General features: G+C 33.2%; 1 protein-coding gene across 1 annotated transcript in view; it reads right to left on the reverse strand.

Moving 5' to 3' along the window:
• The window catches only part of LOC124362806 (CCR4-NOT transcription complex subunit 1), a 150465-nt gene that overhangs the window by 33673 nt on the left and 100940 nt on the right, over positions 1-15852 (reverse strand). The window contains 7 exon segments of the mRNA XM_046817626.1: positions 804-1019; positions 7031-7075; positions 10169-10390; positions 10490-10630; positions 12884-13039; positions 15225-15365; positions 15492-15685. Of these exon segments, the coding sequence (XP_046673582.1) occupies positions 804-1019; positions 7031-7075; positions 10169-10390; positions 10490-10630; positions 12884-13039; positions 15225-15365; positions 15492-15685 (1115 nt within the window).

Below are 15852 nucleotides of genomic sequence, written 5' to 3' on the forward strand. Positions count from 1 at the left end.
TATCTATTAATTTAAACAAACTCTCCAATAATATAAAGTTTTTATTTTTGTGAGGCCTTTCGTACTCAATGAGTACATCTTCGGACTCACACAACTGAACAAAAGTAATAATGACAATAGTAACATAAACAATTTTGTACTAAATAAAAACATATGTCATTAAAAATACAAAGAGGTAATATTCTATGACAGCACAGTATGTTATATGTATATATTAAAATAAAGTTTATATTTAGTTAAAACAAATAAAATAACGGTGAATTTTGAAAAGGCCCAGGTTCGTTGTTTACCAGATTATTTTGGTTCTTTTTTATTAAAATTGTTTCATATGCATCAAGGAATTTTTTATTTTGTACTTCTTTTAATAATTTTGCATTTGAAAAAGAGTGATCTTTCTTCCTGTTGGTATTTTAAACATGCCCTATGTTCCTTAGCTCTGTTTTAACTTTCTTTTCGTTTGGCCAATGTATTTTAAATCACCTCTTTGTATTTTTAATACAAAGAGGTAATGTTTGTATCATGCAAACATTGTAAAAGCCATCAGAAATTAATTAATGTCTACAATATCTTCAAAATCTTCAAATGATATCAGAAATATTTCTCAGTATCATTTTTACTCTACTCGTCCACATTTTATAAGATGTTAAATTACAATAAACTTGACCATAAAGAATGGAGAAGTACTACAATAATTGGAGATGAGCCAAACTGGAAGAAAATCCTATATATCATATAGATGGGATCAATGATCAACTAATTGTGAACGGATGTGGTGATGACATTACTTTCAACCTACTACTGACCTTCTGGATGAGGGAGACAGTAGGCAGGGGGTCACGAGTACGGCGAGCCAGCATGAGGTACTCTATGAGTGCGTGTAGGTTCGTAACAATGTTGCTGTTATTTGGTCCAAGTACACCCACTGCCTGGCCACTGGACATGATCGCTTGCATCAGGTGTTCCACTTCTGCCACCAACTTCTCACACAACACACCAAGTTCATCAGTTGCATTGTAAACCTGTCAACAGAAGTAAACACTTAATCGAGAGGTGTAAAGAGTCGAGCTTAACACGTTAGCTGCCACGTCAGGCAAAATGGACCGACGCTCTACGTCTTTAAGAGATTGCACGTTGGGTAAAGTGGCCCGACAACATAACAAAGACGTTACCCGCCATTTTGATTACCTTCGTGCCTGTGCTGCACCCTGACGACTCTAACTGAAACTGATTGAACTATGAAGAGTTCTGCTATTAACAGAACGTTGTTTGTTGTGTTTATTTTCGTTATTAGTATATGAATGAGATTGGTACATTGGACATTTTTGTCGGGCCACATTGCCCGACGGGTATTTTTAATATAAAATAATAAGGTTTTAGCCTTATTATTGCTACCAGGAAGAATAAAATATATGATTTGTTATTTTACAGTAAAAAGAGATTTATTTCATAAGTTTCACAAAAAGTAAATACAAAGTTGTATCTTATTTATTTTCATATTTTGTGCTTTCCTTACTATTCAAATAATTCAATTCTTATAAGTAAAGAAAAATAGTAAATACAAAATTACCCTATACAAAAAATGAATGAAGATATACTATTTGTGTATAATTTTGAAGCATGTTTCACACAAAAATGGTTTTTTCGGGACATTCACTGCAAAACGTAGTTACTTGTGTCAAATTTCTTGCTACCTTATGTCCTTTTTCCTCTGATACATTTTTGTAGCACAACTTGCACACCTTTCTTTGTCCGCGTTTTTGTACTCCTCCACCAAGAAAAGCAGATGACGTCAGGTAGTGGTGCCCTGTAGTGGTCACATCTGGAATGTGTGGCTCTTCCTGCACGTTCATCAATGAACAGGCCAATTCTTCTCTGAACTTAGTGATAGAGACTGTTTTGTTTTTTTTTTATTATGAGATGTAGTGTGGTTAAGAAAATTATTGTAGGCCAACCAACTATAGACCACTGCAGTTCCAAGAAGAAGTTCTTCAGCTAGTTTGTGGAACCAATGCATTGTCTTCCGTACTGCAGTGTTATATGATGACATTTGATCAGATACGTCTATTCCAACTTTCACCTTATTGTAGTCAACTATGACTAATGGCTTCATTACATTTGGCCCTCCAAGGTTTTATAGGTCAAGGACGACGTACTCTGGCCTATGGAATGTGGAAAGCATGTGTACCTCCCTTTTGTCTTTCCACTTTGTAACAACTACACCATCTTTATTTTCGGAACAAACCATTTCACCTTTACTAAATTTTTGTTTTAAAAGGTTGTTTGGTAGGCCTTTACTACTTTTTTCTCACGGTACCAGCAAGATGCGTTTTATTTGACAACAAAGCATTAGCCAATTCTACTGATGTGTAGTAGTTGTCCGTATATACTTGTGGCCTTTATTTAAAGTTTGTCATGAGTTCCAGTACCACTTTAGTCACAACAGAACTGTCTTTCGTCACTTCTACAGTACCTTTCCCCATATACTTTTACTGCATAAGTATAGTATAACCCGTTTTATCACACAGCTTGAATATTTTTATCCCATACTTGTGGGCCTTTCCGGGAATATACTGCCGGGAACCTAGTCTACCACGAAACGGCACCATAGTTTCATCAATAACTAAATCTTGCTCTGCTACTTTCAAAGTGAAGAATAAATTGTTAAGTGCTAGAAGTAGAGGTTTTATTTTACCAATCCGCCCATCTCTTTTGAGGTTTTCATTACCGTTAAAATGCCAGAAATGTAAAAGTAACTGAAACCTGTTTCTACTCATTATTTTTCGGGCAACTGAAAATTTATACAAAGGGTTTTTTGACCAATAATCACTGATTCTTGGAAGTCCTACTAAACCCATATATAAAAGAAGGCCAATACATTTTTTCATTTCCCCATGATTGGTATTTTTCCAGTCTTTTAGCCTACTCTTACGACTTACTCGCAGCTTTGAAATTACTTCATTTGCATTATGATTAGTTTCTACAACCATAAGTTCAACTACTTCATCTGTCAAGTAATGACGAAAAAAATCTATTGGTTTTTTGTTGTTCGGTAAAAAAAATTAAACTTTGTTGTCTGAGTGAACTGAAACGTTTTCTGCTTACCCTCAAACATTTCCCAGCCCAAACCATTGTCCTTGGTGTTTGTAGAAATAAAAGAAGTACCTGTGATATCTGTAACTGTTCCATTAGCATCAGTAGAATTAAGTTCCACGTCTGATTCTTGATTGGCATCAGATTTATATTCTGAATCAGTACCAGGAATAAAGTCTAGGTCGCTATCAGTGTCATCCGGTATATCACTAACCACCATTGACTCCACACTGTCATCATCACTTATACCGACAAACAATTCACCCGGGGAAGACCACTCACCACTCATTTTTACCGATCACTAGCACACATGCACAACTATCAAAACATTACTTATAAAAAAACACAATGTAGGATTCCAGTAACAAAACGCGTCAATTGGCACTCAGCTATGTGGAAAAGGCGGGTTAGAAGTAAGCTGATGCAACTGCAGACAGAGAACTAAAGCGCGGGAATTATTCAGGCTGCACACCAACAAAACGGAATATCCCTGAATCAGGTGTCGGGCGTATAGGCCCGGCGGCAAATGATTTATGTAATATATCGCCTTATAAAAAACACTGTCGAGCCAATGTGCACGACGCTTTATAAACGTAATAAATATACATAAATCATGTTTATTAGTAACAAAAGAAGAGAAAAATAACAAAAGGTTACAACAATTTATCTTTTAAAAATTTGGCGCTTTAGCGCTAAAATGTAATTTTCAGGGTTGGCAGCTAACATGTTAAGTGAACAAAAGGTGTGTGGATAGAGTGTAATTTGGTATGAGAATTAGCCTTTTGATTAACTTAATTTGTGTTGTTTTTTCAAATGTCAACCTTTTGAGTACCAAGAGCTGATTGGATCTGATTCAATATTCAGTGCAAATGATTCTTTTGCAGCACTACCATGACGAAGGGAGACTGGATGAATTTTGTGATGGGGAACGAGTCATGGATGCACCATTATGACCGAGAAGAGAAAAGACAAAGCACTGAATATCAACATTTGGGTTCTCCTGCAATGATAAAAGTTCAAAACCAATAATCTTGCAACATGACAACACTCGTCCGCACATTTCGCACGCAACTGACAAAGCAATGAGAATGCTGAAGTTTGATTCAATTCCACACCCTCCCTATTCTCCCAATCTAGCCCCCTGCGATTTTTATTTTTTACCTCTTCTCAAGAGAGATCTCAAGGGTACTCATTGCAATTCAGATGGTGTGGTAAAAGTAGCTATAGCACTCTGGATCAAGAAAAATCTGAAGAATTTTTCAGTGACGGAATAAAAACCTTGTTACATGTTGGGAGAAATTTGTGTCTTAATGGTGACTATGTTTTAAAATAAATGAATGAATGTGAAGCTTAGGAATTGTACTTTTTACCCGATCTCGCTATTTTTTTTCGTTAGGGTTCTACAAGCATGTGTGCACTACTTTTCACAGCCTACCCTCATATTAACCCTTTCACTGCCAACGTCCTGTTTTAAGGACGTTGTAAAACTATACCTAAACTGCCAACGACCTTAAAACCGGACGTCGGTAATCTACGCCTAAACTGCCAGCGTCCTTTTTTCCGGACGTTCGTAAAATAATTAATTAATAATATAGAAGTTCACATAATTGTCTTTTATTTGTGTTTACTGTGTTCAGAATGAAGCACAGAATACGTAACACATGTTGTAAAGTAATATTCTATTAACTCATTGCGGATCAACGACGTGAGGGTGACGCGGAGCGAGGCGTGGACCAAAAGCACAATGACGTGACCCTCACGCGGATGACGTGGTACGGATGACTCATTTGTTTTGAACGCTTATCGGTGTTATAAGCCTCGGAGATATTTATAGTCTGTTTTCCTGGTACTCGTCCACAAATACTTCCCTCGTTATCGGCAATAACGTTATTATTTGCGACAAATAATTTGTCTGAGGCGTACAGTCGTGGTGTTCGATTTTCCTTTGCCTCGTGTGCGTGTACGTAAATGAAATGGGTGACAATTTACGATCACCTGAATGAGATAGACTATTATTAGAAATTGGAAGTGATAAAATTGATGTCGATAGTGTTATTGAGGATGGAGACGGTTCTATCACGCGTATTTGTCCACGTTTTCATAATTACGCGGATACTAATGTTGACAGTGACAAGCGGGCTATCACACTAAAATCCACTACTACGACAAAAGACAGTCTCAATACAGTGTAAATATTAGATTAGTTGTTTCTTGAAGTGACAGTTTTATTACAACATTTTTTTATTGTGTAAAACATTTGATCCGTCCTACATCATGCAGTTACAACACGCAAAAAACGTTAGTAAAAATGTTACGTACCTGTATTTTTACATTTTTTATACTATAATATGACAAGAATGATTGTAAATAGCCTAAGAAAATATTCTAAGAACTATTTTTAAGTTGAAAAGAATAATAAAACAGTTTAGAATAGTTGAATAAGACAATAACTTGGTGAAGCAGTTGTTACAGTGTGGTTTTTCAGATTGCCTTTAAATTTTGTGAGTTTGTAATAGGTCATAAAAACACTCATAAAAACTATAATTTTAAAGATATTTACATAGTTTCTTTTTTAATTTGCTTAAAATAGTATTGAGCTTCAAAATAAAACACTTTAATTTATATTGAATGAAGTTTACAAAATATAATCTCAAGTCAAACTAAAAAAAAAAAAATTTATATAAAAGGTAAGTACATATTTTGTTTCAAAAATATTATAAGTTCCTGAATTGCACATTTAGCTATTGTATTAAATACTACATTTCTTGAGGAAAAAAACAAAGCATTATTTAGCTTTCAATGACTATAAATAGCAAAGCTATGAATTTTTATGTGAAACATTGCAAAATGTCCAAAATTGGCCTGGCAGTTTGGGTACATGCCCATGATGAACAGCCTGGCAGGTTGGGCGCATGTAGTAACAAAATTGTCTGGCAGTAAAAGGGTTAAGCAAGTACAATTTATAATTCTACACACATTTTATTAATTTTTGTTACATTTAACCCTTAGTGCGCCGTCGCTCGCTAGACCGCCAGACGTTTGAGCACCGCACGGATCCAATACCGCCACGGCAAAATCACCCGTTTTTGCATGGTAACATATTAAATTACATAACATTCGTAAATTTTGAGCTAGCCTTTTAGTTTTGGTTTTGTTTTTGAGGGGAAGAGATGTACTTTCAGTTGATGTAATAAATTACAGTTTTATTTTTTTTTACATTTGTTTAGTAGTATGTATGCCTGTCGTAATTAAAAAAAAATCTAAAGTTTGAGGTCCAAAAACACACTGAATAAGTAACTTGGGCTCAAATAACGTTTTTTAACCTAAAAGTACGTATTGTTTTGAGCATATAAAAAGTTACAAATATATTCCACAAAAATTGCATAAAATAATGTAATTTAAGTAAAATTCAAAAAATTTCAAAAATTCCGCTGTAGGATGAAGATACACTTGTTACTATAGAAACAAGTAAATATCAATATTTTATAGTTGAAATGAAGCAGAGCAATACAATTCAAAGTTGATATAAATATATTTAAATATATATTATGTTTAAACTATAAGGACAAAGGCGTAAAGTTCACAGAGCCTCTATAGTGGCCCGCGGCACTCAAGGTACCGCATACGGCGAGCCACTATAGTGGCCCATGGCGATCAAGCCACTATAGTGGCTCACAGCGGTCAAAGGGTTAATTTATTTATTTTGTTTAATCTCAGTCTTAACTATACAAGAAAGACAATAATAGGTTGATATATTTAAATAAAAAACATTCACACAAATATACTCTAAAATCTTTCTGTTACATGTTGAGCAAATAAAAAGCTCTAAGCAGATTTAACTCATATGTGCCCATAGTAGTTAACCAGTTACTTAATATGCAGGGAAAATGTTAACACTTGATAAATAGATTAACAAGCATCATTATTTAAATTAACTTACCAAATGTGCTGGAGTGGGAAATGATGACACAACTGAAACTGGCTCCTGGAATAAAATAAATTCTTTTAAAATTACTACTACATGCAATGATAATACATTGTATCATGTTAAGAACAACTTATAATAATGATAAGCAGTAAACAAAAATAAATGCTACAATAAAAATAGAAAATTTTACTTCATACACTATAAAACACAGTCATTATAGGGTTTACAATTATTAATCTCCATCAATAAGGTAAATGACATTAGGTGACCTCTAATTTCATGACCATTCAGAATTTTAAACCCAGTTTTCATTTGTAATTACAATTTAAAGAAACAGAGCTGACAATGGCTGAATCATCTACAACTTGCAACTGTATACAGAGCTTTTAAATTTTATAAGTGAAGATAAAATGAATAGTCATCAACCAGAGCCACCTTCGTTGGCTGCTTATAAATTTCGACTAGACAGGAACTGGAAAAATACCAGGGTGGCACGCCAGACTAGTAGTTGCGGTAGTGACTCTAGCAATTCTTGAAAACTGTTGAAAATCTTCTTCCGACGGTAAATCAGTTAATGACAATAGGATTGTGCTCAGAAATTAGGTACCATACGTCTGAGAGGGGCTGGATATTATGGGATTTCTTAGTGGGGGTGGATTAGTGTTATGGCATTCACAACTGATAAAAGTATATGTTGCAAAAGACACAAGGTTGGATAAATGGGGACTAAAAGCGAGATATTTCTGTCTCTTAAAGAGTGGGTCTGATGCTCTGATGAGAACTATCAGCTCATTCTGGTTCACAGCAGAGCTCTGATAGTGGGGACCCTAATCTTGAGGTTTCAATTTCAAAATCAGAAAGCACAAGAGCATAGGCCAGAGGAAGAATAAAAGAGGAGAAAGAAAATATAGGACACAAAGAAGCAAGGGAGGGCTTGCTATAAGCCCCTCTGGATATGAGCAATGGTGCTGAGAGATGGTATAACAATGGTTTTAGCCTGTCCCCTACAGTGGATCACTCTAATATTTCTGATCTAGCAACCAGTACTCTTAAACATTTGTCCTGAAGTTTGGAGCAAGTTTAGAGAAGAAAAGTTTTACTACAAATAAAACTCAGGACTACCTATCCATGACAGATACAGCTCTTCAGAAAAGAAAATCACGAGGTTTGAGGGAACAATCCAATAGAAGGATAATTATGATGACCAAAGACAACGATAGAGAAGGTACTCAGTTATGCTTTGTGACAGATATGGGATGGTGGGTATCCATTACAAAATATTATTTTTCATTAAATAAAGACCCACAGAGACAAATCCGAGGTTAGTCTCACTTCAACAGCCCTCATAGGTGAAGGCTTTGTACCAAAGCCATGAGCCCTCTATCTTGTGAAAGAAGTGATGCATGTCATTTGTGATGTTTGGGTGACAGCAGTGACAGATTTGCGATGATGAGATTTTTAGGTATATTAGACCAATACATGGGTTAAGAATAGAGATATTTAAGAATGAGTATAATATAATTTTACGAAAAGGACAACTTCTACTATTACTTTAAGCTAAAATAGTAAAGTTTCACACAATGCCTAAAAAAATGAAACCATATAAGTGGTACTTACAAAACAGGAAATCGTGAGGATTAATGAACATGTTTATTTGTTTCCATATGTTAATGTTTTTAAGTTTGTTTAAAAAATTTTGTTTCCTCAAGTAAAGTTTTTTTACTGATAATTCATTAATTCCATCAGCAGCTCTCTTCTTAACAGCTCTGTTCATGAAAATACACAAACTAGCAGTGATGCATGTATACAAATACAGAAATGCAAATAAAATATTATTTTTAAAAAAGTACGATGATTTGTTGGTCATTTGTTACGAGTTTTCTTACACAAAGTTGAACAAAATAACGTTTTCGTGATTAGTAATTTTCGTAATGCAAATAAGCTGTTGTCTGTGAATGAACGCAGCAGACTCCCGGTGATGCGGGAACGTTAATAAAGAAAATACTAACTTTAAGCAAAATATATATTTTTTTAATACAATTATTTGTTGATTAGTGTTATTTATTTGTGATTTTTTTAAAGTATGACAAAACATGTTTTAGCTAATGGAAATTTGCATATTACCGATCAGTTGCCATCCACAAATACATGGTTGTTTATAAATAAATATCAGTGCTTTAACAATTTGTGGATTTTTACATATAACTTAAAATTATAATTCATACATCAAATCAAAGAGCAACTCAAACAGTTCAGTTTGCTGTCACCTGTGCATGCAAACGCAATGTTTCCTCCACCATCCATTAGAAAGCGCTAGTAGCAAAAATGGCAACTCATGAACAAAATGCATTTTGTGTTCTGCAGTTTGCAAAGATCGAATCTATTTAACAATTTATAAACAACCAAACTATGCAGCAGACTTGTACTATACATGTACATAAATATGCAGAAGACATTTCAATGTTTGGTAATTGGTATAGAGCAGATCAGCCAAAAATTAATTGTGTGGCGGATTTCCGCAGATCTGGTTGTCAAGCACCGTCAATAAATTCTAGAATTCGAATTTTTGTGGAAGATTCAGTGGATTTTAAATTTAGAATTCGATAGTGACACGTCACTACTTATAATCAAGATATTTAAAGATCCTTCCACCCTTAAACTTGTAAATTTGAATAAAATAATGAAAAGAAATAAAAGAAAAACAAAATTTATGAAATCCTAGAGGTATTTAAAACATTTCCAGAGTTAGTGAAATTCACTGAGGATTCCCAGTTTATCCTGAGCAAAACAACTTTGAAAGGTAATATTAAGTTAACACCAACTATTGCCCATTTAAAAATTACTTTGGTTTTTATTTAGTGCAGATGTGCCTGTTACAATTATTGATGGAATGATCAATATTTACTACATCTACTTCTATTTATAAGTAAAATTATATAAACAATATAGTGAAAAATTAGCAAATGTTGCGTGGTCAAACATACTCTGTATTCCTGGGTCAGAGAATCAAATTGGCTTTGCAGATGGTGGTTGTAATTGTTGGATTAATTACTGACATTTGATGTATTTTTTAAACTGGTGGTCCTAAATCACCCAATGAATTTTAAGATTTTAAGTAAACAGGACTAAGTAAACAAAGTAAATCCTTACAGAGACAGGCTTTGGGATAAAGATGGCAGCATCACGTTCAGTGAGTGGCTGGAAGCCTGGGATATTGCGGGCAAACTCTTCGTAAACAGCCATCTGCTGAGGAGTGACGGCTCCCACCTTGAGTCTGATTTGCTCTGGCATGCGCTCAGCTTGGTAGGTCAGTACCGTTGAGTCACAGTAGCGCCGACCCTCTGTTCGAGCATGCTTCCGCCTCTCGTACTCCTACAAACCACGCACAATAGTAATAGTTTAAGTATTTTATCAATAAACACAAATCACAATATAAATATGAGAAACTACATGACATTGAGTTTACCATACCGTAATAAGGTGTTTGTCTATTTCAGGGGTGGCCTTCTCTATAGCAGTTTTCTGGATGAAAGCACACGCCAGTTCCATATTGTCCTGGGCGATTACAGTGGCTGCTTGCTCAATCATGTCCTTCTGTTGAGGTGTTGCTCCCTGTCCAAACACAAATTTATACAATTTTGTAACTTTTGTGATTTGCAAAATGCTTTTAGGAAACTTATTTACTAATGCTTTATGAAGCAACATGCTCTATTACAGTATAAAGCGATATTAAAACAATAAAAGTAAGTTATAAACAAAAATAAAAATAAAAAATCAAATGATACAGTGTCAGAATGAGCAACTCAAGATGCGCAGGGTGAGAGTCACAGCCGATCTGTTCTTCCTACTCACCACCACACCATACCCCATAACAAAGGGCAATTTGCCACGAGGTCTGGTAGCCAATAGACAAAAATGTCTGAGTGACCTCATACATCAAACACAACAATGCGATCCTCGGTTTCACCAGAAAAACACGAGGAGAATATTGTGTCTGTTTAATTCATGACACATTGCATCACTGTTTTTTAATTTAAGCAAGCATTCCATTATTTTATTTACAATTCAGTTCTATGATATTAAACTTTATAAAATGTGCAATTTTTAGTTAGTTATTGTTTGAAGTTACTTTTTGGTGGAAGCGATCCTGTTGGCTGGATAGTCAAAATATGAACTTACCACTGACATTCATTATATTTTATTGGCAGTAGTAGCATGCTAGTGGTTACATCACTGCTATTGGCCAGATTTGCTTTAACATTAATAAAACCACTGTGTGATGCAGCTATCATTCACAGAATCACAACATACAGCTCTGTTACATTTTGAAATGGAAAATGTTTAGAGCCAAGTTTGTAACTGTAAGTCTAGACATATTTAAAATGTTGACACAAATATTTTTAAATCTGCCTATATCTAAGTTCAAATTACACAGGAATCGGAATCAAATTTAGAGACCACAATTTTTGTTATCAATATATGAATCTGAATTGAATTTTTTGTCATCAGCCCATCACTAGTGACTTTGTTTATGTAATCTATTACCAAAATTCAATATTTATTATTGGACTATAATACAATTTTGAGTTTTCCACTGTTAGTTGTTATTTTTCACTTTAATCCAAATACAAATCTAGATAAATTTACTTTAAAAAATTATATGCAAATCAGACCTGTAAATATGGTCCTTACCACACAACTAGTACAATGTGGTTCAATAAAAAATATCCAGATTGAATTATAGAATTTTTAAAAATATGAATTAACTTCTAGTAGTTCATAAAATAAATATTAGGTGATAAATAATATAATATTTTGAAGTAATAAAATAAATTATATTATATTTTTAATGTTATCGTAAGTTTAAATTATATACATTTTATAATATAAAAATTGGTAATTGAATTATTTTGCTACAATTAACCTCTTATAATATAATGCTTTGTTGTAGAATACCTCATATTCTATTTCTAACTTAGTATATTTACTTTTTTTAATACTTTACATATGTTTGTTTAGATAATTCTCATGTAAAAAATTAAACAATCCTTTGTTTACCATGTTGGGTTTTGTTTAGTTCCTATCTTACTCTTATGAAACAAGTAATGACATTTCATAGCCTAAATACTTTATCAAAGAGTTAATTTAACTTATTTACATTTAAAACACACAAAACCAATACTTCAAAACTATTATTTTTGTGAAGCCTTTCGATAGCAAGGCTATCTTTGTCAGACACACCACAAAATTCAGTATTACTTTTATGAAGATTACAAAAATAACATTCAAAATTTATGCAGTATAATTCCAGTAATGATTTAATTTATTTTACAAACTACACCACACAAGACAAATTAATATTAAAATCACATATGTTTAAATATTATTAAAATCAAATTTACTTTTTGTATTTACTTTTGTGATGTGCCTGATGAAGATAGTCTTGCTATCGAAAGGCATTTCAAAAATAAAAGTTTTTAGGTATTGATAAAAAAAGAAGAAAACACAAAAATAAAAGTTTTTAAATACTGGTTTTGTGTGTGTTATATGTAAATAAGTTAATGGTAGTCAATACAAGCTCCATCTTCAACAAAGAGTTAATTGTTTTAAAATAAAGATAGCAAAAAGAAGTCATAACAAAACCTTAGCAAAAATATAATTAATTGGTTTATCATTTTAGCTAAAAACATTGTAAACAAACTGTTAAGAATTAACTGGGAGACAGTAAATGTGATTCAAAAGCGATTTAAAACTCCTATAGTGAAAATGTTAATTTTAATTTTAATATTTTAAAGCTTTATTAAAAGAATAACCTTTCATTGTCATTATATTGAAACAGAATGAAACTGAAGAGGAAGTACTAACCAGAAGTCCATTGAGAAAACCAGTTTTAAGATTGGAATTGATGGAAAGCAGCAGTTGATCCCTACAGGTGATCATGGCCATGCCTGCTGTCAGGTTGCGCACCATATGATGGGCTGCAGCCCTCATCCGTGATTCGTCAGGGTCCTGAGCAAAATCCTACGGCACACAGAGTACATCATACAGCATCTCACATGGGCTATCTGTAATCCTCCCACATTTATATCTTTGTATTCCTACCTCACAAACTAATTTGGAATGTGAAATTACCTAACCCATTCAAGATACTTGTACTTACTCATACTAGCATTTGATTCATTTAACATATTGTCTTAGAAGCAATAAGATATTTTGAGAAGGAGTATTTGTAAACAGAAGAATATTAACTATGTGTTTCTGGGATAAAAAATATGTTGTATGCCATTATTTCCATTTTATTATTTGTAACAACACATGCTACATACCAGAGGAATAAAATAAATTTATATGCAGGAAAGAAATAAAAAAACAAATTATCAAGTATTTAAATTATGTTTTAATATGATAGTTACAATATTTCAGAATATTTTATATCCCTCCCCCCTTCCCTTTCTTTTCTGGAAACAAGCAAATTACTTCCAAATTTTCATTTTCCAATCTATGCTATTCACATTTATATTTGAAAAAAGCTTTATTGGTAGTGTCAATGGCCAGTGGGAGATAAGTTCCTAGACCACATTTTAAGTTCTAAATTTTAGTAAACTTTATTATTAATTATTAAGTAGTTACTAAATTTAGTTCATTACAGAATTTAGGTCTTTAACACTTTCACTGCTGTACTCCTTAACTGACAACTTTCTTACACTGCCACCCGTTTTAATGATTTTTAAATAAATACATTTTTTTAACCAATCATAAGAAAACCATGGGACTTACACTTTCTTGTAAAGCTGAGTTCTTCCTCTTTCTACATAAATGCTCATGCATACATATTTTCAAACGGAAAGTTATCAGCATTGTCATTACTATCACTATAGCTACACATATTTACAACTCAAATCCAATGAATGAATGAATGAATGTTTATTGTCATATTACATCTTACAAGATCCAGCTATGCTGGTAAGACAGATGACATAGTCAGAAATTTCCCTTTTTTCAGTCTCCCATCGTTAGTACTAATAGATTTAACAAGATTCTAGCTAAAATGATTTGCTAACAAATAAATAAGCTCTATTCTAAATAACAGTATTAATATTTTCAGCTATGAATAAATTAACTATAAACTAATTAACAGTATTAAAACCTATGTCAAACATTTATTTTGTAAAGCATTCCTGAGTCAGATAACATTAAAATTGTAGTACACCATAATGTAATAACAATCATTCATTAACCTAATTAACAAATAAAACAATAAAATTAGTTAAATAATTAACAAATAAAACAATAAATTACTAAAACAATTAACAAATAAAACAATAAAATTAATAAAACCATGAATAAATCAAACAATAAAATTGGTAACAATATAACAATATTCAAATAACAAAATGGAGATCAATTATTGAATTTTGTATTATATTAAATTAAGTTTCTTAGGAGAAAACACTTAATCTTCATAACTACCACTTATGTTTAAGTATTTATTTTTAGTGTGGGAAGTCTTGAAACATGGTTCTTTGCACATGGTACTTTCGCAACCGCTACACTGATAGGAAGTGTCTTTTCTTGCAGCCTTGCCTGATTAGTTTTTTTAGTTATCAAAGAGCATAATAAAAGTGTTTATTACTATTTTGCTTATATTTTTTATTTGAGTAATAAAACAATGTCAACAAATTTATTTGCATCTCCAAGAAGGCCATCAGTAGTAAAATCAGGATCATTATCTGGGCCATCTTGGAATAAATCATAACTTTCACTGTCACTTGAAAATTTGAGTAACTCTTCTAACACTTGATTGTCTTCAATACTGTTAAGATTCATTGTATTTACTCACAAAACAATTGTTGTAAACTAAAGTAATAGCAAGCAAAACAATAACAATGCAGATGACAACAAACAACGAGTTCGTAAACAAACCACTTTTTATCAATACTCCAGATGACTGCCTACAACATTTCATAGATAATAAGCCATGGAGTAAGAATTAAAATGGAAATAACGAATGACTATCAATGCCGAAGTCCCAATACGTGCATGCATTTGTATTACTGTAAAAGTTAGTGCCGTCAAAGGACGTTGGCAGTCTATAGAATTCCATGCACAACGTCAAATAACATTGTTGGCAGTGAAAGTGTTAATAGTTTTTCATGTGTTAGATCTGCAAGTAAACCTCATCAAAAATAAAAGGTGTGTTACTTACCTTTTTGACAATTTGCTCTGAAGTTGTGATTGCAATTTTAACAGAGCGTTCAACAACTGGCAGAATCCACTCTGTTATTGCACGTTCAATGGCTGGCCGCACAATTTGCCTCAGGTGTGGGTGAGTTTGAAATAGACCAATCTGCAATAAAACACACCAATGACCACATTAACTAAATACCAGTGACCAATGATTCTAACAGGGTAATTTATTTTTAGTTAACTAAATATAAACATTTATTTAGAACAATTACAGAGGAAAAATTACCTGGCTGTTGATGGTAACAAGTGGTGCGATGCTAGAGATGTTGGCAGTGTTGAGAGCAACATAGCTAAACCGTGGCTCAGGAGGGTTAGCGGGGGCCAGCCCAGGGGTGGGGGTGGAACTGGTGGGTGGTGGAGGAGCAGGGGTCGGGGCTACCATCTGTGACAGTTCTTCTGCAGTTGTCAACTGGACTACTGCTAACAACATAACAGACAACTAAAATTTGCAGTTTCACAAACCCTAACAAAATTAACAAAACATACATTAAAGTTTCTTTATGAGTTCCTTGATTTTGTGTAGCTAAATAAGAAGTCTCAACTACAGATGACATTTTCGTCGCTCTTTTTATTTATCTGGTATTATT

Source organism: Homalodisca vitripennis, chromosome 1 (assembly GCF_021130785.1).
Source record: "Homalodisca vitripennis isolate AUS2020 chromosome 1, UT_GWSS_2.1, whole genome shotgun sequence".
NCBI classification, from domain to species: Eukaryota; Metazoa; Arthropoda; class Insecta; order Hemiptera; family Cicadellidae; genus Homalodisca; species Homalodisca vitripennis.